The sequence below is a fragment of the Apteryx rowi genome, unplaced genomic scaffold (assembly GCF_003343035.1).
Source record: "Apteryx rowi isolate R43461 unplaced genomic scaffold, aptRow1 scaffold_190, whole genome shotgun sequence".
NCBI classification, from domain to species: Eukaryota; Metazoa; Chordata; class Aves; order Apterygiformes; family Apterygidae; genus Apteryx; species Apteryx rowi.
The window spans coordinates 631,575-654,425 of record NW_020448197.1 but is presented as its reverse complement, the minus strand read 5'-3'; the positions used below and the strand labels follow the sequence as shown (position 1 = coordinate 654,425).

The window sequence follows — 22,851 nt, the reverse complement described above, 5'->3', positions numbered from 1 at the left end:
GGAGCTGCGCCGGCGTCGCCCGCTCGTCAGCACGGTGCGAAGGCGCGGGAGCCTCGAGGGCGGCTCCCCGCCGGTGGCGGGTGGCTCCTGGGCCCGCTGGCGGCGGCGGCGTCCTCCCTCGGGCTGCTCCCAGCCCTGCGAGGGCCCCACGCGTGTCGAAATGCCCGTTATCACCTGCTGCCCTTCGCGTAGGTGCGCTTGAAACACGGTTTTATAGAAGTAGGGCCTTGGTTATCAGCAGGTGCCCAATTACTTGAATAAACCTTTAAAAGTGTCTTTGAACAACAACAACAAAAAAAAACAGAGCTCAGAGCTTCGAGTTGACTATACATGGTGGTTTTCGGTTTATTAAACTTTAAAAAAGGGCAACCGACTTGAAATACCGACTTTATAAAATTGCATCTTTCAGACAATCCCCATTTGGCAGAACAAACCGCACGGCTCAACACGCAGCGTTGTCAGGAGGATCGGGTCAACCCTTCCTCTAAAACCCTGCCCCAGAGCAACCTTTGAGGTAAGCGGACTCGCAAAGGATTCGGTGGTTAGGTGTAGGAAGCTACAGCTCTTGAACAGCACTGTCGTATGCTGCTCTTCGGGGAAATAAATGCATCTGTAGAGTTGTGCTGACAAGACTTTAATTTTCCAATATAGTTAATTTTAAGGTTTTTCTGTTTGTTTGTTTTTGTAAATCCTGTACCTTTAAATGAGCCTGGGTAACTTGAGGTAAACATCTCCTAAAATAGTGTCTATGCACAAGGTTAATGCGCTAATAATTAGAGGAGGCAGAAACATCATGTCGCTGAACAACAGCTTCATTGTGGGACCTCTAGCAAGCCTCTCGCCCTCTGCGGCTTTTTTTTCTAAACAGTAGAACAAGGTTTATGGAAACACCTGTGTCACTCTGAGGTCAAGGACAGAGCCAGGGGCTTGTAATGAGAAAGTGTTGCGCGTGGCCTTGGCAGCACGCTGAGTTGGATCATGTATCCTTTTGCAACCTCACTGTTCAGGCTTATGAAGCACGCTAGCACATAACAACGCACCCAGGAACAGGCGTATAAGTCAACACGCTGAACCTCTACTCTTCTATAAACCAAATAGTGTTGCTGTCACGTATCTGAGATTAAGCCGTTGACCTGATGCAGAGAAAGCTTCTGATGGCCAGTGCAACAGATTTGGTACGGTTTCAGGAAACAGGACCACCATTTCCCTAATGCCACTTTTGTTTTAGGTTCTGCCAAACGTTTCAGAGCTCTATTTAAATGACGTCCCTCCAGTCCCTACCTTGGCAGACATTGTGTGGATAGCAGCAGACGATGAAGAAACGTACGCCAGAGTCAGGTTGGTTTGCTCTTTGTACCTGCCGATCCTTATTTTTATATGCTGGTTTATTTTGTATAGCATAGGCCAGGCATTGATCAAATGCTCACAAATTCCATTGTTCTTGAGGTGTGATGTGGTGCCTGTTGAAAGAATTTTTTCCCAAGGGATGGGGGAAAAAATTTGGACAAAGAGCCTTGGGAGGAATTCCTACAGAAAGCACTAAGAGATTGTGTCCTACCACAGTTTTCTCACTGAAAGGTCTGTGCAGAGAAACCCATGTGATTCTTGGCATTTTCACCTTGGAAAGTTGAAGAGTTGAGCTGTCTTTCTGGGATCAAAATGCTCTGACCCCAGGAGTTCAGTTCCAGGTCATTTGAACTTTTGTAATTATTGTCCTGAAAGCAGGGCAGTAATGATATGCATCTTGTGAAAGAGAAAATGGACTTTGAAATGGGAGGCACAGGTTAATGGGGTAAGTGACTTTTCCCCGTGTATATGTAGTGACTGCCCAGGAGGAGAGACACGTAATGAGGAGAGAAATGACTCGAAACCATGTGAACATGCCCAAACTTTTGTCCCTGCTTCCCCTCACCATGTCTTGTGCTGTTTGACCATGATTTCTACAGCTGACTTTCCGTTCCTTGTAATGCAGAGAGATAGCACATATTGTGGAACAGCACATCCATACAGTGGCACACACAGCGTAGCGGTACGGAGGCTTAATTGTTTCGTTGTTTGTAAAGTACTCTGCTCTCCCGAGGCGGCAGCAGAGTGTTGTTATCACAGAGGGGTCTGGATCTTGCAAGTGACAAACAGATTTTTGTCCTGTACATCTTAGGAGCGACACTCGCCCACTGAAGCACAAGTGGAAGCCCAGTCCCTTCACTGTCATACAGCGAAATGCTTCAGTCCCCAACCTGAGGAAGCAGGAGGAGAAGCTGCTTGCCTTGAAGAAACCTGGTTTACCAGCACTGAGTCGAACAACTGAGCTCCAGGATGAGCTRAGTCACCTTCGGAGTCAGATAGCTAAAATAGTGGCTGCAGAGTCAGGTAGGTCCATAATGAGCTTTTTTTTGTTAAATGAGAAGACTCGAATTAGTGAACAGTGAGGTTTCTTCTGTACAGAGCCAGATTTGCAGCCTGTTTTCCCAGCAGAATTGTCAGGACGTTTTTCTTGGTGATGGGATGCTGTCTTTGGTGCCAACTCAATGCTGGTTCTTTGTCTAGATGTTTGCATTCGTTTAGTTGGAGAAGCCCTGCTTGTTTTTAAGAGGTACCAAGCATAGCTTTGTGACTGCATTTGCTGCATTTGATCTGGAGACTGAGTCTCGTCTCAAGTACCCTGTTTCGTGAAAACATTTGGTATATTCTTGCCATTCCTGCCCTGAGCTGGTTGTGAATTTGTGGGCTATGCCTTGGTTTGGCTAGGAGTGAGAAGTTAGTGTGTTTCTTCTGTGAAAATGACAGTGCTATTTATGTTGGAAATAAGGTATTTGGTGAAGAGCCTAGTCTGAATTGCTTGCTTGCTTGCTTGCTTGCTTTTAGTAAATTTGTATGCAACTGAAAAGCTGTGTTAGCTGCAAAACTGAACTGTGAGGAAAAAGGAAGTTCTTACTTCACTTCCTTTCATGGCTTTTCCTGTATCCTCAAGCCCTGGGAATATGAAGACACTTGGTAGGACCCGAAGTCCAGTGGTACTACAAAGCTTGCTGCTACAATGGTCATTTTAGAGTTGGGAAACTAGTAAGATCAGACATAACTGGGTATCTTTATGGAGTAGTCAGAGGGCAGAGCTGTTGATCTCACAACTCAAAATCTTGAAAAATGAATGGTTTTTCAAATGAATGGAATTCAATCCTTTTTGAAGCCAGCTTTTCTTCCTTAAAGCTGCATTTCTTGTATGCAGAATACTTTGGCTGGTAACCAAGATAACAGCTATAATATGGCTGCTTTCCAGGGGAAGAAAATTGTTACTTGAAAAAAAACAAAACAGGATTGTGCCACGCTTGAAATGATATCATGCTGGTTCATTCTTGTTGTTTGTGATGGGTAATAGGAGCTGATGAAATCTTCCTTATGCTACATCTGAAAACAAATATTTTTTGAATACCCAGACTGCTACTTTGCATTGCCCTGCATTGTGCGTACAGGGGACCAAATCTCTCGTGATCTGTGAAAGACAGCGTGGTTGTCTGACTTTGTAGCCCCAGCTGACTTAGAGCCTTTATGACTGCTTATATTTAGTCCAATTATCTATGAGCCATAGAAGCATTTGAACATGAAACGGGGTTGTGGTGTTTGTTTCTACGTGAAAAATARTTTGGGGCAGGGTTGTTTGTTTGTTTTCCAGTTGTGTGTAACAATCAACGCACTCTTAAGAATCTATTTGATATCGATAGTATAGACATACATGCCACCACCTGAGAAGCATATGTGACAGTTCTGGCCTGTGAAATCGTGTTTAAATGAGATAAGATTAGGTATTTCTACTGATGAACCATCCATTTCCTTCATATAGTTCTGTTGTGATTTAATGCACACAGAGAATATCCGTCTTCCTGTGCTTTTGTTTCTTGTCATTTTTGGTCCTGTCAAAATACACCAGCCATCAGCTGATCAGCTGTAAAGAGTGCAGTTGCATGGATCCCATATGCCATGTGCTTCGACTTTTACCACAGCATGGTAAAATGAAGCCACTTTGAGGGTCGCAGAACCACATTACCCTCAGCTCTGCAGGGAGTGAGTGTAAAACAAGACATCACAGATGTCCCCTTCACAGAATCACAGAATGGTTGAGGTTGGAAGGGACCTCTGGAGACCATCTAGCCCAACCCCCCTGCTCAAGCAGGGTCRCCTAGAGCACGTTGCACAGGATTGCGTCCAGGCGGGTTTTGAAACAGACTCTGTGTGTCCTCTTCCTTCTTTATGCAAGATCAGAGGAACAACTGAATCGGAATAAAGAACAGGCAAATTCTGTGCATTTTTCCTTCTAACTTCTGTCTCGGCTCTACAGTTGTCCGAGCTGTGTGCTAGAAAAGCCCATTTTAATTCAAAGAAAGTAATAACTCGGAAAATTAGAGACCCGGGTGGGAGAAAAATGCATTAATCATTTAATTCCCTTTTCTCTCCCTCTCTACTTAGCAATGTTCCCAGTCTTTATCAGCTAGCATCTGAGAACAGTTCTTATTGACTTAGCATCTTCTAAGTCAATAATTGGGAACTATGATTTAGGGCCTAGCTGTGGCTCAGTAATCTGATACAGGAGATGACTAGTTAGCAGGCTTATTTTGGAAAGGTTGATGGCAAAAAAAGAAATACTGTGCAGTCTGCTTTATATACTGTTACAGAAAGCCCTTAATTGGAAATTGATAACAATCTACAACTTTTCTCTGGAGGCTAAGGGCATAAGTGCTTTAAGGTACCATTTGTTTTCAGTGCAGGAAAGTTCTTTCAAGGAGATGTGCACATAGCATATTTCATTTTTTTCCTTAATGTTTTAAATTGGAAATATCTAACTCATTTTCACTTAATAACACTTGTAATTTATATAGCTGTTCTTATCATCATGGTGCTTTAAAACATGAGCAAATAAATCCCATCTTCTTTGTGAAATAAGTGGATGCTATTCTCATTTTATAGATGGTGGTGGAAAGCAAGACAGGTCAAAACGCCTGCAGTCACAGAGGGAATTGCTGGGAAAGCCTAGTTTAAAATGCAGGAGCTCTTGATCTGGCTCTGCGTTCACACCATCTGTAATGGTTTGAGGGGAAAGAAACTGAAAGAAAAAGAAAGGAAAGCAGTATACTCTGTGGTGAAGGGTAAGGGAAGAAAAGTTAAGACAATTAAGACCTATATTGTAACACAGGCTCCCTCTGTGACCTTGAGCAGCAGCTAAATCTCTGTTCCGCCATTACTTGTCTGTAAAATGGCAAAAGCAAACCTGGCTGATGCAGGTGMTGGATGCAGTGTTTGAACTGCAGGGATGATATGGCAATGGGCATGATAGATATAGAGGGAGAAGTATGGTGGGCTGGAGGGTAAAAGATCCTGGAGAAGGTCTTGTGTTGCCACATGGTATTCTAGGAAGTGGACTAGCCGTGGAGGGTAAGACAGAGGATTTGCTTAATTTGTTTTCTGCTAACATGGGGGAGGCTGGCTGATTATGCCTTTTGATTCATATTCTATTGTTTAGGGGGGAAAGAAAACAGGTTTGGCATTAGTTTATTTATCCACCTGTATTGTTTTCTTTTTCAGCTTCTGCTTCATTAACACCAGATTTATTATCTCCAGGAAGTTCAAATGCATCTTCTCCTTTACCTTGTTTTGGACCCTCTTTCCACTCTACAACTTCCTTTGTCATTAGTGATATCACAGAGGAAGAGGCAGAATTAGAAACCCCAGAGCTCCCATCAGTTTCCATGCTTTGTTCTGCAACCTCTGAATGTTGTAAACCAGAACCAAAGGATCCTGACGAGGAAGATTCTGTGTCTCTTTCGAAGGCCAGCAGTTTTGCGGACATGATGGGCATTCTTAAAGACATTCATAGGATGAAGCAGAACAAAGACTTGTAAGTCTTTCCTGAACTCTCTTGATTTTATTTTCTCTTTGAAAGTTTGTCGTCATCTTTTTTTTTGTCTGTCAAGTCATTGTAAACACTGGACATTTCATTCATCTGCTTGTTGGTGGTGCTGTATGTTCATGATTAACAGAGGGGAAATACTAATTTTATAGTAGAACTTGCTGACACTTATGTTTCTGTATTGTTTTAATTATGTCCAGGATGATAGATGTTGGACCAGACCTGCGTTATTGAACTATCTGGATAGAAAGCAGTGGAGGGGGAACTTAAACAGATGAGCACAGTGTTTGGCTGTTTCAACCTATTCACCTCAAAAAGAGCTTGTGCTTTGCCCAGATTAAAACCAGAACAGCGTTCAAAGTGAGGCCCACGTTGCAGTTCTCTACTTGAAGTTGTTCAAGACCCAAGCTGTCTCCAGCTGGGAAGCCGAACAGCTGTTTCAGCATGGCACATACGGGAGTGAACACACGGAGCTTTTCAGCTTCCAGACTGGATCTGGTTCGCATCTGGCYGAGCCTTGAACGTGGGCAGAGTGAGTTTGCACTTGTCTCATGATAAGTGTATGCATTTATCATGAGAATGCCCCAAGTTGCTGACATGCTGGCTTCTGCATGGGTGAGGCAGGATTCTGCCCATCTGATAAAGTAGCTTCTTTAATGTGTTAGCTCTACCCGCTTTGTTTTACACGTGAAATCACAGTGATAATGTTCAGTTTCCAAATTTCAGCCCAAAGCTGTAATGACATTCCTGGCCAAAAATAACATGTTGAGTGATGGTTGTTCACAATTTTTATGCCTGATTCAGTTGAAAAGAAACGTAGTTACCAGTACTGAAAAAATTATATAGTCAAATGAGAGAAGTGCRTTCAGCTTGCATCCGGAACACCTGTAACAAGACAGTGACTGGCGGGGAGGCTGTTTGCAAAGTCTTTGAGGCAGGTTGGAGCAAATCCATGAAAATGACAGAAACAAAAATACRACTTCTAAACTTAGAATTAGTTTATTTTAGCCACGGCTAGGTTAGCATGTTATGCAGTTAGCAGTTGTTAAGCTGAAGCTGAAATAATCAGCTGTCCGTATTATCTTTTTGCATGTGGCAATTATGGAACACAAGTGTTTCGGTGTCTTCAGCAGCCATAGTTGATCCTTTGTGAAAAGCAGCTTGTAGGTGACAGGGAAAGCTGCAGTAAGGTCAAAATTTGACTCGAATTTCCTAGCCTGAATGTATGAGAATRACTAGCAATGGATGGAAGTGTCTAATCTTGCTGTTACCGTAGAAAGGGATCTATGTGAAAGAACAGGAGCAAGAGATGGCCTGTGCACAAAGAAAGGATTTATTAACGGCATTGATTCTTTATAAAATTACAGAATATGGGAGAGAGGAAGGTTTTCATACTGTAGGATACTTCTTGGAGACTGGGGAGAGGGGGATATCTACCAAATCCTTCCTCGTTGGGTACAGAGTTGGGCAAAGGACCCGAATCACCAAGATCCCTTTTCCCTTTAGTGACTGCTTGACTTATTAGGAAGGGAGTTGGGTCACAGATGAGTCTGGTTTCTCTTTTCTGATGGAGCTCAGAGAATTTTTCCATGTATTGATCAAATATGTTGGCTGTAATAACATGAATTTTCAGGCAATGGAGTTAACTGCATTAATACATGGAATTACTTCATTTTTACATGCTTCCTGTAGTGCTGCTGCTTACATCAAAACCAGAAACGCTTTAATACAAAAGCTTGAGACCATCTCTTGCTTGAGCTCAACTTTTCTTCTCATCTGTTTGTCTTAGCCTCTAACCTGCCTCTTAAATTTAAGAGGTATGTTTTAGTATATGGTTATTGTATCTTAATTAGAGCTGTTTGAACAATTGCAGATAGTTGAAAAATTACACTGAATAATTCACTAATGTTCAGTGTYTGACTAGCTTAAATTATTGATGCTTGATCCCTCTCCAGTCTGGTGGCATGATGACTTACCTGCTAACTGAAGATGGCTGACTGGAACGCCAGCCCTGGCTCTAGCACAGCAATACTTCATGTTTCGGGGTGCGAGCAGGTCTTGTTCAGCACTAGACTGGAGGGTAATATCACTTGTACAGCTTTTGTTATGTAGCATTTTCTCTGATTTCATTTTTTACAATTAGTCATGAAATGCCTCTTTCCCCCAGCTGCTGACAGTGAACTACCTCTTTCAGTCACACAGTCCCTGTTCTTGCACAGTTGGGTTATAAGGACAAGTATGTTTAGAAGCAATGGCAATATGAGCAAGTGTTTTAAATCAGAGCGGTTTCATGCAGGTAGCCTCCATAGAGGCATCTATATTTTATTTGTCCGGTTTTCTGAACTTTGTATATGGACAGACAGCTGAAAGGAATTGTTTCTGCAGTTTAATAAAGCGATCTTTGACAGCTGAGTCATTGACGTTATGCCCGCTTTTACCCTGCTGCAAGAAGAAATGCCTGGCATAAGCCACTGTTAAGTTTCCACGCTACAGTTGTTTGTCTCTGATGTGGAAAGATGATTCCCAGACACAATCCTCTAGTGTCAGTGCAGCTGTACTAGCAGAATTGTGTTTTTACTGCTGTGCTCGCTTTGCTTAGGTACTGTTAGTTAAGTACAGAGCAGTTTTGCTAGTGTAGGTACGTAACACCGGTAAAACTTAAAGGATCACATACATACTCTTCTTCTAAGTTTTGTGAATGAAGGTGCCAAATGATGCTTAAGATAATTACATAGATGCTTCTCTGATGCTCCTATTTAGGACTTGGTGCTTAATCACAACCTTGGAAGCTTCATGAATGAGTATGAGAAACACTTGCAGAAATSTGTATGTTTCAACAAATGTCAAATAGAGCCCTTTAAAATGTCTGTGATGCCCTCTGGAAGGGGATTGTCTGAGTAGTATGCCTGCTGAGCCGTGCATTCAGTGTGTGGTTAAAAACAGGTAGCATGAGGAGCTGCTTGGAATGTGAGTACACTTTTATTTTTAAGTACTTCTTCTTCTGTGGGATTGAACAAATTAATCTGCCCGTGATTATTTCTCTGGCCCTTGGAGAAGCTATAAAGGACTGAGATGCTGAAGTTTAATCCTGGTGCTTCTTGGTGTTGAAGTGCTGCCTCTGCTGCTAGTTTCTTGCAGTTGTTGCTGGTTGTGCCTTGCCGTAGGAAGTTTGTACTCTTTGGTAGGACAGATTACTTTTCTCACCCCTGGTCCAGATTATCTCTGTACTCATCTTGTGATAGCATTTTCCTTGTGATCAGCACAACTCTAGGCTTCGTCACAGCTGTCTCTTTGCTGCTGATAGCCTAGCCTCYTCCTCTGGCTGCTTGGGTTTCTCGCTGTGCCGCTTCTGAGGCAGCTGATTGCCTGGGTGGAAGGAATGGTTTGGGGGGGCTCCTGATCTTTGTCTCCGCACCCTCGTCAGAAGGAACAGTTCTGTCTGAATGAAATCAATGGCATGTTTCTAGCTCTAAAATCAGCTTTTAAATTGTGATGCACTTATGCAACTGTAAATTAAGAACTTGACTTGGACAGCAGTCTGCCCCAGAGCGAAGGGTTACCTGCGAGCCTCTYGGTGACCTCTTATACAGCTTACTAAAAGCCTTCACTGTTAATCTGAGAGCAAGTACCTCCCAAACACAGACAGATACACTTTGGGGGATGTTTTTTAAGGAATGTTTAAAACACACACTGGTTTCTGATCAAGAGAGGATTTTAACTATAAAAAAGTTAAGCTCTGAAATGATTATTACAGGTTCCAAACAAAGCCTTATTGAGTAATTCATGATAACTTGAGGGGAAGAAAACCTAGGTTTTGGCTTCCTGTGAAATAAGCTTACTGGCACTTCTAAAGTAAACTGCTTGCCTGGACTTGTCACAAGAGGCAGAATGCTTTGATGATAGACTGGTATTAAAAAAAAAAAAAAAACACACACCTCTATGTAGTTGTGTAAGAGAAAGGAAATGCATAACAACTTTCTTTAAAATATTTTTAAATATGAAAGCATATATCTATTATATAGTGAAATTAATGAAGAATTAGTTTGATGACTTTACTTCGAACAACATTTTTAGATTTATATTCAAGAGACATAGCCTGTGAATAACTTGTAACATTTTATTTTCTTAACTGTTATTAACACAGTTGAATAAAAAAATGATAAAGAGCTTTGCTGAGATTTTCAGTGATACAACTAGATCTACAACATGAGCTGCACGCTTCCTACACCAAACATGAAAGGTCTGAATTTTAAGCTACCTTTTGTTTTGTATTGTTGCTCTTGCACCTCCCTCCTCCACTTGCAACAAAAGCTGATGATCAAGGTTGCAGGAAAATACTTAAATACATTTCTAAAGTTAAAATCTAACTAGAATTGTAAGCCATCAACTTTGGTGTTTATTAATACACTGTGTTTTGTATCTTCCACGTAGAAACCGAACTTCAATGAAGGAGGAAGACCCTGCTATTCTTATAGCAGAAGTTTTGAGAAGAAAATTTGCCCTAAAGGATGAAGATCTAACCATGAAAGAGAAGTGATGTTACCGTCATTAAACTCTGTAAGCAAGTGTTATGCTCCCAAAATTTTCTCCACAGTAGCTGCCTTCCTAAGGATTGAACTTTTTTGCCTCTTTTATTAATTAGAAATTGTTTATGCACTGGACACTTACTTAGGAAAGACCCTATGGATTTGAAGTGTTTTCAATGTATTGTAATATTTAAGAAAAAAACTTTTTAAGAAGATGGAAATTCTTTTCCACTTRTATTTAGGTCTTGATTTTTGGTAAGGATCTTCTAAAGAATGCAATGAGTGCTGCTGGATGAAGTTCTTTCTACCTACAGTTTTCCTTAGGTTCACATTAAGCATTCAAGTTAACTTATAACTGTCTTGTTGCAATATAACTTGTTACCCATTACAGCATAAATGGATGTCAAACATCAGTTCTTCCTCTGTTGTGAGYCTGGTACAGAGCTACTGAGAATAAACTGTTTCATGCTTCCAGATCTTCAGTGTTTAGGAAGTTGTTGAATCAAGAAGGTAAAAGGTTTCTTCCCAATAACCTCTTCTAAGCTGATGATTAGATGAAAGTGAAGTAAATGATTAAACYATGCAGCTGTGCCTAACGGGTGCTGGCTGGTTTTAATATGCCCTTGCTGTTTCTTAACTCACAAATCATCCCTATAGTTGCATGACAGAATGGCCTTAATTTCTTGCCCGTAATTTCATGTTTCATTAATAGTCCTTGTATTCAGATGAAATGTATTTTATTTAGTGTTCTCRAAGGTCTATATTTTGAACCACCAATACTAAGAACTGAGCACCACGAGAATTGTCATCTAAGCAAAGGGAAGAGGGAAATTGGCATYGTTTATGGCTACAGTTCTCACTAATTGAAGATGTTTCTTTCAGCTATGCTCACTCTCTGCGATGTTCCTCATGGCTGTATTTAATGTATGTTTTTTTTTCTTTATATAAAATTGAACCTTAATAAGACAGTAGTTGTCCTTAATATTATTAATATGTTTATGTCCACAACATGTCAGAAATAGTGCCTTATATTGTGGGAGGGGGATTTCACCTGCTACAGATGAAGTGTTAGATTATAGCGCTGCAGTGATTTATTAATCTGAATTAATAAATTCAGGTGCTAAGGCTTTCTTAATTCACCAGTTCCTCAGGGCTTGAAAAGTTAAATCGTCATCCCCAGTAAGATGTTTAAAAGTGAGAAAAGAGGCTTCCACAGGGTCATCTGGCCATGCAGTAAGCTGAGACTAGAAAGAGGAGCATTTAAGACTTAATCCATTTTATATATGGTCGATACAGATGCAGTCCCGAGAACAGCTCTTTCCCYCTCAGATGCATGCCATAAGCCACTGGACTACCAGATCATTCTTTCTATCACAGTAAGTCTCTTCTGTATAAGGAGTTGGTGGGAGTATATCCCCTTTGGAGAAGATGGAATTGAAACCAAGATTCCCTGTTTCTGGGAATGTGTTCCCCATGCAGGCTGGATATAAGAGAAAACAGCAGAACAACTAACTTTGGACTGTGACATAGCTTTAATTTGATCTGTCATACTGAAATTCTGGCCCAATGGGAAAGTAAAACTGTATTAAATGGCAATAGTTAGAGTTAAAGCAGTGGCTGAGAAAAAAATAGTTGTACTCAACATAAAAAAGGTTTAAAAAAAATCAGGCAGTTGCTTCTAACAAAAAAGGTTGTTGTTCTGGAGTGTGATTGTGGTTGCAGATGCTGGCTGTGTTGTCTCTATTGCATATGACCCCTGCGGTTTTTGAGCAGCTGGTCTCTGTGCTTCRAAGCGGATAAAATCTAAAGCATGCCCATCCAAAATCCTACGTATCTAAAAGCAGGGGATTATGCTGAACAAGCTGTACAAGAAGCATATAGAAACTATCCACTGCTGTTACTGAAATGTGGCAGCTGCATATGCAGCTAAACTAATACTTAATATAGTTCCCTCTCCTACTGAGAGGGCTTAATGCTTTGCCTTTCCACCTAACCAGGCTGTAATGGTACCATCAACTGGAAGCTGGGAAGAACATGTATGGAGGACTTGCTGGCCCACCCCAGTCCACCCAGGTGCATCCCATCCTATGAAAGAGTTACACAGGTGTCTAATGTTAGAATTACAGTTCAGATTCACCCAGAACAGATGCACTGTTAGACTTCAACCTTTTATCACAGTTTTCATTGCTTTAAACCTTTGGGAAGCTTGGCAGTAGGAGTTAAGTGCTTTCATTACACCTTTGCTAGCTGCAGGTGAGCCTTTAACAATAATAGAAGCACAAGATGAAAAGCCTAAAACTCATTATTTCTTCCCCACACCCCACAACAGCTGTCACTTATAAAGGACAGTACAATTGCAATTTAGAGGTAAGCAGAATTGTGTGACTGGTAGTTGAACCTAATCTTAGAGGCAGCTAATGTCTGAAGTAGACAGTATGGTTCCTGAGCTGATCCTAGAAAAACTTTTAATTTGGACTTCTAGGAGACTAAGAAATATGGAAGCGKCACCAGCAAGTTCTTTTAGGCTGAACAGCAGCAGATTATGTAAACACTGGTAGAAGTGCCACACAGGCTATAATCATGATTGAAACAGCCAAAGCATTATAAACATACTCCTTTAAAAATKTATTTTATTAGAGATCAAAGAGCTTCTGCCTGTTGCATGGGTCTACTACATATACCATCTAGACCATATCTATAAGCAATGGGTATACTTACCTATTCCTAACCCCTTTCTTGAAGAAGATGCTCTCCTTAGGCTTCAGAAGAGTTCATACAGGCTACCCATTAATGGTTACTAGTCAGTGTTTAATAACTCTATTCCCTTCCGAATCCTGTGTGAATAGTAAATCGTAGCATGCATCTAACTGATACTCCCCTAGTTTGCTTACGTTCCTATTTGTAGCATTCCTGGAACAATCCTTGTATGGAGAGTTAGTCAGCCTACTCCTAGTGCTGTTTTTGTCCTTTAGAGGAGATCTCACTTTCTGGCAGTAGTGAGAAATTACTCTGTTCCCCTGTGAATCCTGGGTAAACAATTGCTTCAAAGGACTGCTCAGTCTGTTCTTACTGTCCCATTCTTCCTTAGCTGAACCACCACCAGTGTTTTGGTTGCACTCTCTCAAAGGCTGTGCTTTAGCTGTTCTTTTTGGAGATGAATAAAAGCCAGCAGCCCAGATACTGTCTCTCTTTATAGCAGGATTTATATTCTCAGGCTCAGAGAAATCAATTAAAKAATTATTGCTACTAGGCAGTTGGTGTGGTTTCTTACTCTGGTTTGCACCACATCTTGGTTGGAAATCAAGTCCATCYTTCTYCTCCTCTGGGTCCCRCTGGCCCTCTTCGTTCATCCAGGAGTCTGCTCTCTTTCTTGAAGTTATGTTGCTTGCAGAGACTGYTTCTCCAGCAAATARATCAGCTGCATTTCTGTGAGCTAGGATCSGGTTGCCCTCTGAATCCTGGGTGAAATCTAAGAAGAAATCCTCTTTTCCCCCACAGGAGGCCTCACTCTCACTGTGAGACTCTGCTTCTAGCAAAGAGTCTGGCAAACAGGTCTGCAAGACTAGTGCTTTTTGAACAAKATGCTGGGGTATAATCTGTACCTTCTTATCTTCAGCTCTGAAGGGTTGTTTCTGGGCTTCTTCTATCTGTGGAAACATCAAGGTCTTCACAGGGGAGGCAGCCAAAGGAATACCTTTTTCTTTATTTAGGATAAGTGGAGATAACCTGGAGTTTTCTTTGTCTTTTTCATCTGAAAACAAAGTGGAATTGGATAATGTCAGAGCTGACACACACATTTCTCAGGGCTAGTCACTACCCAAGGCTATCGGTATGAAGTGTTCCTTGATGCTTGACTTAACAGCAGTTTCACCACTCCTTCAAATAATGAAATACAGACTGCTCTATACAACATTAATATTGCCACCACCTCATACTAATCAGTATTTCTGTGCTACTGAGACCAGCTGGGTTAAGAACAGCTACTTTAGGTCAGAATGCATCAGCAGCCCTCAACACAGGAACATAGTATAAACCTGAGACAGCTACAGCCTAGTTAGTTGTTTGATAAATTGATGGAGTACAGAAGTGAAGTTTTAGTAAGTTTTCTTCTGATACAAGTTAACTAGTAACCACAGTGTTTTAAAGGTCCTTGAGAGCAGGTTATTTCTGGGAGTATATAAATGCTAGCAAAGTAGTTGCAAAGAAAACCCAGTGAAAATTCTACAGCTGGCCTCCATCCCCAGATGAAAGAATCAAGTGCCACATTTACTTCTGAAACCACTTGATGGAATCTAGTATAATTTCTCAATATAAGCCAGCTCATCCTTAATTCAAGACAAAAAATACAAGAATTGTTACAGCTTCTTAAATCTTGTAGTGGACATCTAATGAACAAYAGCAGCATTCAATGAATCCAAACACATACAACGAATAAATAAATGAAATCAATCAGATGCATCAAATGAAAATAAGTACATAAATAAATAGAAACATAATGAATTCAAAAGGTGTAGGAATGACAAATCCAAAGCAAAAACTGTCAATGRCCCTACCACAATGCGCAAAGAATTCTGTCAAATGGCTGTTCAGTGGTTTACAAAAACAAGCATGCAAGTTCCTGCTGGGCTCAGCTTCTCAAATACTCTCCTGATTTTTTTAGGCTTGACTCCTCTTTGAATGGTTTGCTCTGTTCCTCTGACCTGTCTCCCCTTAGATTACAGCTCTTGAAAAAGCAGCCTGCTTCAGTGGTCAAGACAAGATGATTACATGTATTAAACTGTACAATTTATGCAWTGATTCCTCTGATCTGCTTATCACGAAAATGTTGGTGAACTAGCYGTTATACAGCACTGAAGTACTGCCTCTTTTCTGTCAGTAAGGCATTAGTCTGTATCCTACACTGCTGATTCCTGCATCTATTTCACTGCTGTCTATATTTGTTAATTTGAGAACAAGACAGACAAATCCCAATTTCTTGTATTCTGGATCACAAAAGCAGCCTCAAAAGCACAGACCCTGTCAGCTGGCTTAATTACCTTAAATACTTCCCACATGATCTGCTCTTGCCTTTATTGGTCCAGTTAGGATTTAACATTGCATTATTTTGAAAAGGCTTTGACCAACTATTCACAAAAAAGCTTTCCTTGCAAAACTCCCACTGATTTCTCTTACAACTAGACTGAACCAAGCAACATTCATTTTCACTTGCAGCTATAATGTTCTTCCAAGCGCGTGTAACAAASAGTCTAGGACTGCTATTGTTTAGAACAAATCTACCATGCAACCCCCTAGAAGTTCTGCCTTCTCCAGCCATGGACAGTTGCCCACAAAATACTGAACGGCTTGGTGCGTCTGCCCATACAGCACCCTTCCCAAGCTGAAGTGACATTCCTGCTTTGATTGGCCTTTAAATGTTACACCAYTAGGCAAGACAAAACTTGAAATTCCACCTGAAAATCCAAGAATAYGCTACAGCTGGAGCATGAAATTACAGAAATTCTTGAATTCTTGATTGAGGCTTATATGTTCTAGGCTTCAAAATACTGATATTTCAATGTTATGTAAGATTTCACAGTGACAATAGATGAATTCAGCTTAAGTGCTGAAAACTGTTAAGGTGTCTCCATAGCACAAATAACATTCCCACCCTAGTCAACTTATTTTCAGGATGTCACAGTTAATAGGTGACATTTCCCAAAGCCTCTTACTCTGTAAGCCCTCACGTATTGTATTCCTGCACCACTGAGAGTTTTGCCACTCAGGCTGTTTTATATGAGCACTTAGGTTGAGTAAGGTGCCTGGCCTTCCTTACATTGCACTGAAAATGCCGTTTTGTAGAGAACAGAATCTGGTGCGTTATTTAAAGAGTTCAGATCGCTCTTGAATGAAGACTGGCTGTAACTACTCCCTGTTACTCATACTTTAGTGTAACGCTGCAAAAACACTGCTTTTAGATTAACCCTCACAGCATGTTCCTTTCCAGCAGTTCAGACCTTTAACCTTTACCCTCCTCACAAGGAAACACATTCTCTACCTAATAAAACTGCCTACAAATAAAGTGTGATAGATTTTTCTATTACRGCCTGAAACTATTTTCCTACATGGGCATAAGCTGGTTCAYGTTACCTGTTTGTGTACTGAAGAAGGYGGAGATGGTGGTTTGTTTGGTGCACGATGAAGCTGCTCTTGTCTGTGTGAAAGACACTGAGGTGTACCCATCACAATTCCYTTCCAGAAGTCGATGAGATACTTTTGGCTTGGATAGGAAAGACTGGGAAAGGAAAGAAACAAATGGGAAGTGACCATACTCTGTTAATAACAAACCTACCCTTCTTCCAGTGTCATGCCATAGTTCCTGCTTCCTTGATAACTGGTTCAACTCTTCCTATCCAAGCGTCCTGCACAGTCCAAACCTCATACCATCCCTCTCACACATCTTTAAATACTTCTATGTTGCATCCATCTTGCAGCCTGGTTCTGCCAGCCTCTTCTAATTTGCAATATTATCATATCTTCTCCCACAATCACAGACTCTTAYAAACTTAAAGGACTGTGAAGCACTGCACGTGACTACAGCAGACACCCCAAAGGGTACAGCACCATGTGCACCACGCAGACCCCTTACCTGTACCTGGCGCTGCTTTAGCTTTGCAGTGTCCAGCCAGACGTCGCATGCCTCAGCCTGCTGCGCAGGGCTGCCTCTGCGTTTGCGCTTCATGGCTGAYCCTCGACAGCGGACCCTCCCGGCGTTTTCCGGCCTTCAAGAGAGCAGATTCGATGAGGCTCTTCCACAGGCCCTTGGGAAGGCCGGCAGCAGCCTCCCGAGCAGCGCCAAGAAGGCCGAACTGGCCCTGGCGGTGGAAGCGTCACCTCCGGCCCGCCGAGTCCCGCCCTACTCCCCTTCCCGCGGCTCCCGGCGCAGCGGGCTGCAGGGGCCCCCCGGGACTCCCCCGCGGTACCGCCAGCCCCCAGCGCCGCCCCCCGCCCTACCTCGGCGCGCAGACGCCAGCCTCACCCGCCGCCGCGTAACGGCCGCCAACCGTCGCCGCACGCGCCAACCGCCGCTCCGTAACGGCCGCCAACCGCCCCCGCGCGCGACGCGGGGGCGTGGCCCCGCCGCGGAGAGAGACCAATCGCGGCGACGGGCTGGGACGAGGGGCGGGAGTGGCCCCGCCCCCTCTGGGCTGCGCCATATATATAGCGCTGCCACCGGCCCGCGGGGGGTTGCTGACGGGAGCGGCAGTGTGTGGGGGGTGCGGGCATCAGTTTGTGCTTTTCTTCCCCTCTCGATAAACTCTCCTGGGAACAAAGCCTGGCCGTGGGGGGCCCTCAAGCTCAGGGGCAGCCGAGTGTGAAAAGGGAGGAGGATGCGACCTTGGGAGGGCAGCAGCCAGGCAGGGGGGCTGCCCCCAAACTAAAACGAGCACAGCAGCAGCACAGCAAGTGCTCAGAGGGCCCTTGGCAGGGCCAGGGCAGGGGGACATCGCCAGCCTGCCCGTAACGCATCACCGTGACATCCCCCCCCGTATCTGTCGTGGGGAGGCATATGCAGGCATCTCCGTGCAGAGACTGCGGTCAGCACTGATGCATGTGCATGTGACAGGAAGGAAAGGCCTGCAGCGTAAACAAYGATGCTGCCCTCATGGCCACTCCGAGATGCACCAGCTGGAGCAAGGAGAGGCAACAGCTGCTGCCAAAGGGCTCCTTGGCAGGACAGGAAGCCAAGCACTCACAGAGACAACAGAAGGCAGGGACAGAGTAAACGGGCTCCTGTGAAGGTCAAAAAGGGAACAGTGCCATAGGCACATTTTTCTGACTCACACATGCGCTCTCCTCCCCCCATCCCAGCTGTTTGCCAGGCTCTGTCCTCCCCTCTTCCCCTTCCCTCCAGCCCCAGCCTGTCTCACCTTGTCTTCATGAGCAGCAGCTGTGGAAGGTGTGGTGCAGCCAGGAGCCCCAGCAGTTCCTCGCTCTGTGTTAGCCCACTGTTGAGATGGGAGCTGCATGCCATCGTAGCCACCACGCTAGGACCTGTTACAGGCACTCTTCCAAGGCAGAGGTTGCAGAGACCTGCAGTGGTCCTTACGATTTCCCTGGGGCACGGTCTCAGGGCCAAAGAATGACTTGATTTCTTCAACCATCCTTTCTCCAAGCCCACCACCCCACCCTCTGTCTCTCTCAGCTTATTTCAATTGTAAGGACAGGGTTCACGTCTTTCTCACACATACCCATGCTCTCGCTTTGTGAAGGCTYGGGCCATGTCACTGTATGGATAACTAAAATTTCCTATGCCATATAAAATGAGCCTAAACAGATTTTATGTAAATTTGACACCCTTGTTTATGATTTATACAAGCCTTACTTGGTCTGTTAGTTTTAATGGCTTAGATTCTGCCACAGTTAACTAGGTCTAAGATCAGATCACATCTCCTTACCTTTTGCTACAAGACCTGGTAGCATCCAAGAAACTTTCCCAGCCCACAGCTGTTAAGGCAGAGGGTTGCATCGCTAATTAAGAACATTTTGTTCCAACTGTTTATTCAGACATTTGAATTAAATCAATCAGTGCACCATTTTAAGAACAAGTTGGAACTAGTTCTGAATTTTAAAAAGCTTAAACAGCAGTTCATATCTTCACCCCTGTGGAGAGCACTAACTAGTAGCAGTTTGCAAAGCATTTCACTGCTCTTCTCCTTGAAGTCTGTGGCCAGATTCATCTGATGGCATCGCCACAGCTGCCTCTAGATCAAGCATTCAGGCCTGCAGGTGAGCTCACATGCTTCTCCTTCAGGGCTGTTACTCTTCTTTGAAACTTAGCTTGCTCTTCACCTTCCTGGCCATATAAGTGGCTGTGAGAACAGAGCAGGTGACAGTGAAAAGGCACAGGGCAGAAAAGTTATGAGCTAAGTCACCCTGAAGTTTAGAATAGATTTGCCGCCTGGACTCGTAATCCAACACCACTGCCTCAATCTGCGCCAGAGTGCAGAGGACCAGGAACACATGAAAAATCTGATGGCCTTGCCCAAAAAAATGACATTTCCCAGGGAACCACTTCTCTGGGTAAGGGTGTGAGAAAAAAAAGGCACCAATGAGGAAAAACAGTACCTGGCATTTGTGATACAATAGGGCTGGGTCAGCATGCTCGGAGGACTGGGCAGTGTAGATTCGGTGAATCACAGGGCTAATGTCCAGCATGTAAGCCAGACCAGAGGGCATCTCCTGACAGATCCTGCTCAGAAAGTGAGCAGACTGGTGGTACTGATATTTGGCGTAACAGCAACCCGCACAGGACAGCCATGCTAACAGGACAGCCGCTGGCATGTAAAACCCCTTAATCTTCTCATGCCAGCTTGGCTCAATGGCGTAGTAGTAGTGCACCAGGGCGCTGCCATACTGATAAATGGCTACTCCCACGTAGTCCATGAAGAAGAAGCTGTAGTGCCAGAACTCCGATTTGGCCTGCAGAAGATGAGCGAGGCTGCTGAACGTCAGGTACGTGATGGATGCCACAATGATGATGAGGAGGGGCTGGGCATGAGGGTCCTGCCCAAAATCCACCCGCTGCGAAAGCTGCTGGAACCGTAACAGCAGAATCAGTGCTGCCACCAGATGGGTCCAGATGTTGATGGCCTCATTGTGCTGCTGAAAGAGCGTCGAGAAGTAATAGCGCCAGGTCTGGTGAACCGGCCGGTAGCCGGCGTGGATGTAGGGCTTCCAGAAGACCTTCGGCACCTCTGAACTGCTCACGGTAGGGGGGGACAGCGGGGCCAGCAGCTGAGGGACCTGGCGCACGTTAATGAAAAGGCGGCTAAGCTTTTCAGTGACAACAGTTGCCATGATGCAGCCAAACTCCGATTCACTGCCAAGCAGAACACCCTTTGGGACAAAAAGAAAGTTTTGCTGTGGTGTTTAACAGGGACTTTACCAAAATCAAGGAGAGGCTGAATGTTACTGGCTTTTTAAGACATGTAAAGTCACATATGAGAAGAGAATGGCCTCATTATAATACCTGAAATAAACAAATCAGCAAAGATAGTAACATTAAGGGGGTTGAAGTGAGATTTAAGAACCCATGCTAGAGTAACCCATACTGCACAAGTGACAGTCTGGAAGAGTATAAGGTAGAGGACACAAGTAGGGGGTTAACTGCTACAACACTTCACAGGCTATAGCAATCCCTAGTTGGTCTCAGCTCACGCTTTCCTAGCGGTTTGGGAGGTTCAGGACACACAGCACACCCTGAACGAACTTCCAGCTCAAGAAGCAGCCCAAGTTTGCCCTTGTAGATTGATTGCAGTGTCCATCTTTACATGCACTCTTAATGTGTAACCTCCCCGCAAGGTTAAATAGGTGACCTGTTCTGCCTTAAAAGGGGCTGCATTTTAGAATGTAAATAACTAACATCAGTAACAGAACATGTAAATAACTTCTGTGTTTTGAGTTTTTACTGTCTTTTTTCAACTCCTAATTTTCCATGTGGTTTTGTACAAAAACATTTAAGCTTGAGTGACTATCCTGTTGCATCACTGAGGTTCAGGAGCAGCATAATCTTTGAAAGCAATTTTTTCCATGTTTACATTTTTGAAGCCGCTGTCCTTACAGAGACAAAACAAACCTTGCTGGCTTTTTCCGCCTTTGTAAAGCGGCCTCAGAAAGCCATTGAAAAGAACATGCCTGAGACTAGGTCTTTTTTCCGCTCTTTTCCTATCTAGGCTAACCAGATTTGCTCAAACAAGTTTCAAAGACAACAGCCAGACTCCCTCCAGTTCTAATGCTGTTTAGAGTCTTAATTCTTGGCAAGTTCAGTCATTTCAGGACAGCTCAGATAGGAAAAGCTCTTCAAAGTTTGAAAATATAGTAGGAGGGGATGGGACTGTTTGGGGGGAAAAAAAAAAGAAAAGAAACTCCATGATTTCCTCAACAAAATGGGGTAGATAGATCCATAGCCCATGCCTGTCTGAAGCTGAGGAGCACACATGCAGGTAAAAATAGGTTGCTTGCTGCTCAGATTCCCTCGAGCCCTCTTTTCCTGCCTCATCTACCCACCCAACCTATTTAAAGAGATCCCACATCAAAACCAGTGCAATGGGCCTGACTGGGGGCATCACCTCACAGAGAATGATCCAAATCCTTGCTCAGCCTACTAGGCCCTATCGTAATGCTAAAATGCACGCAGGCTGCCAGTGAAAAATTAACTTCATAAACCTCTTCCGGACTTGCAAGTACTCCACTGAACTGAAACAACCCTGACTCCTGCTGGGGAAGACGCAGGCAAGAGCAGAAATTCCTCCTGAGTTAAGCCTGTTTGGATCAAAACCTTTAGTGGGCATTTTGGAAGAAAAGAAACCCTTCTGCTGCATGGAGCACTTACCTTCACGCCCGTTACTGAGCCAGGGCTGCGTACAAGGAAAGCCGCAGTACGCAGGGAGGAGGCTCGGGTGCAGACCACGTCAGAACGGGTGGAAGCAAGAAGCCAAATTCCTACGGAAAAGATGCCCCCAGGGTCTGTTCAGGGAGATGCTGTGACAAAACCAATGGGGAAAATCTGTATTCAAAGCAACCAAACATGAGACAGGATACAGATCAGTGTTTACATAAGTTAGTCCCAAAACTTGTTTGAACAGGACTTAATCTGCAAGGCTCTTGCAAAGCTTAGTTACAAACATCCTGCGCCATGTTGGGAATCCTTAATCTCACTTGTATTCTGAATAACAACATTCGCATACCTATAAGATGTCAATAATGTTGCCTCAAATGCCTGTTATTTCCTACAGAGTATTTCCTTTCTCAAGTAGCATCCACCCATCCTGCTGAATTTTCCTTAATGAGAGATACCGACTCAGTCTCCAGCTGTTTACATGTGTATTTGCTCCCATGCACACTGCTGTAATTATCCTTCTGAAGCACAAATACATTGTTTTTTCTTTTTACATTATGTTCAGCTTTTTCCAAATTTGGCACAGGCTCACCAAACGCAGGGTATCTGCGAGCCGAGCTTGTACACCGCAGCGGGGCTCCGGGCCTGGCCAGCCTCTCCTTCCTCCCATCGCAGCAATTTTATCAGACTTAGGAAAATCTTTTACGGAACAGCCAGGGATCGATCCCTCCTCCTGTGACTTTGCTTTCCGGGGATGTCAGGGTTATTTCAGGATTCAGGTGTGTGCTGGGTCAAAGTCCTCCGCAGCTGGAGGTTAGGGACAGCAGGGATGACCCCGGGCCCCCTGCCCTCCGCTCCCGGGGTCCCCAGCAGGTCCCGCTGCCCCCGCGGTGCTCCCCGCCAGGACCCCGGAGCTCTCCCCCAGCCCCCGGCTCCCCCAGCCCCGGGGGGCAGCTATTGCCCCGGGAAGCCGCCCCCACCACCCGGCTCCCCGCGAAGGCACCTGCCGAGCCCGCTGGCAGCCGGCTGCGCTCCCGGCGGCGGCTCCG

The 22,851-nt window shown here is 44.0% G+C and overlaps 4 protein-coding genes across 19 annotated transcripts in view; 2 read left to right on the top strand and 2 right to left on the bottom strand.

The window, feature by feature from the left end:
• Window positions 1-11,391, top strand: part of SELENON (selenoprotein N) — a 35,346-nt gene extending 23,955 nt beyond the window's left edge. For all 5 annotated transcript variants that reach the window (XR_003252949.1, XR_003252948.1, XR_003252951.1 and 2 more), the window contains 5 exons: window positions 410-514; window positions 1,229-1,338; window positions 2,159-2,370; window positions 5,575-5,887; window positions 10,331-11,391. The gene's annotated coding sequence lies outside the window, so the exon portion shown is untranslated. The remainder of the gene's footprint in view (window positions 1-409; window positions 515-1,228; window positions 1,339-2,158; window positions 2,371-5,574; window positions 5,888-10,330) is intronic.
• Window positions 1-11,391, top strand: part of MTFR1L (mitochondrial fission regulator 1 like) — a 13,540-nt gene extending 2,149 nt beyond the window's left edge. Inside the window, exons 2-6 of the mRNA XM_026062431.1 lie at window positions 410-514; window positions 1,229-1,338; window positions 2,159-2,370; window positions 5,575-5,887; window positions 10,331-11,391. Of these exons, the coding sequence (XP_025918216.1) occupies window positions 410-514; window positions 1,229-1,338; window positions 2,159-2,370; window positions 5,575-5,887; window positions 10,331-10,436 (846 nt within the window). The 3' untranslated portion in view covers window positions 10,437-11,391. The remainder of the gene's footprint in view (window positions 1-409; window positions 515-1,228; window positions 1,339-2,158; window positions 2,371-5,574; window positions 5,888-10,330) is intronic.
• Window positions 11,392-13,038: 1,647 nt separating this feature from the next.
• Window positions 13,039-18,846, bottom strand: AUNIP (aurora kinase A and ninein interacting protein). Of its 3 annotated transcripts, none has more exons than XM_026062491.1 (4): window positions 18,333-18,846; window positions 17,051-17,183; window positions 16,552-16,696; window positions 13,039-14,176 (listed from the first exon to the last, which is right to left on the bottom strand). In XM_026062491.1, exons 1-4 carry the CDS (start codon window positions 18,434-18,436, stop codon window positions 13,227-13,229), a joined length of 1,332 nt encoding a protein of 443 aa, XP_025918276.1. In that variant the 5' UTR covers window positions 18,437-18,846; the 3' UTR covers window positions 13,039-13,226. The 3 variants fall into 3 exon arrangements, with proteins under 3 accessions (XP_025918276.1, XP_025918277.1, XP_025918278.1); XM_026062492.1 differs by having other exon boundaries at window positions 17,057-17,183; XM_026062493.1 differs by lacking the exon at window positions 18,333-18,846 and adding an exon at window positions 17,416-17,452.
• Window positions 18,847-18,937: 91 nt separating this feature from the next.
• On the bottom strand, window positions 18,938-22,851 carry PAQR7 (progestin and adipoQ receptor family member 7). Of its 10 annotated transcripts, none has more exons than XM_026062495.1 (3): window positions 22,806-22,851; window positions 21,797-21,970; window positions 18,938-20,301 (listed from the first exon to the last, which is right to left on the bottom strand). In XM_026062495.1, exon 3 carries the CDS (start codon window positions 20,260-20,262, stop codon window positions 19,222-19,224), a length of 1,041 nt encoding a protein of 346 aa, XP_025918280.1. In that variant the 5' UTR covers window positions 20,263-20,301; window positions 21,797-21,970; window positions 22,806-22,851; the 3' UTR covers window positions 18,938-19,221. The 10 variants fall into 10 exon arrangements, 9 of the variants coding, with proteins under 9 accessions (XP_025918280.1, XP_025918282.1, XP_025918288.1 ...); XM_026062497.1 differs by having other exon boundaries at window positions 21,797-21,945; XM_026062503.1 differs by having other exon boundaries at window positions 21,797-21,906; window positions 22,806-22,845.

Bases quoted from the DNA above. Each gene is read 5' to 3' on its own strand.
- PAQR7 (XM_026062494.1), bottom strand. From the start codon at position 22,472: ATGGGAGGAAGGAGAGGCTGGCCAGGCCCGGAGCCCCGCTGCGGTGTA. The intron at 20,302-22,394 runs GTGAGCCTGTGC...TTTGTCCCAAAG, and splicing joins TCGCAGATACCCTGCGTTTG to GGTGTTCTGCTTGGCAGTGA.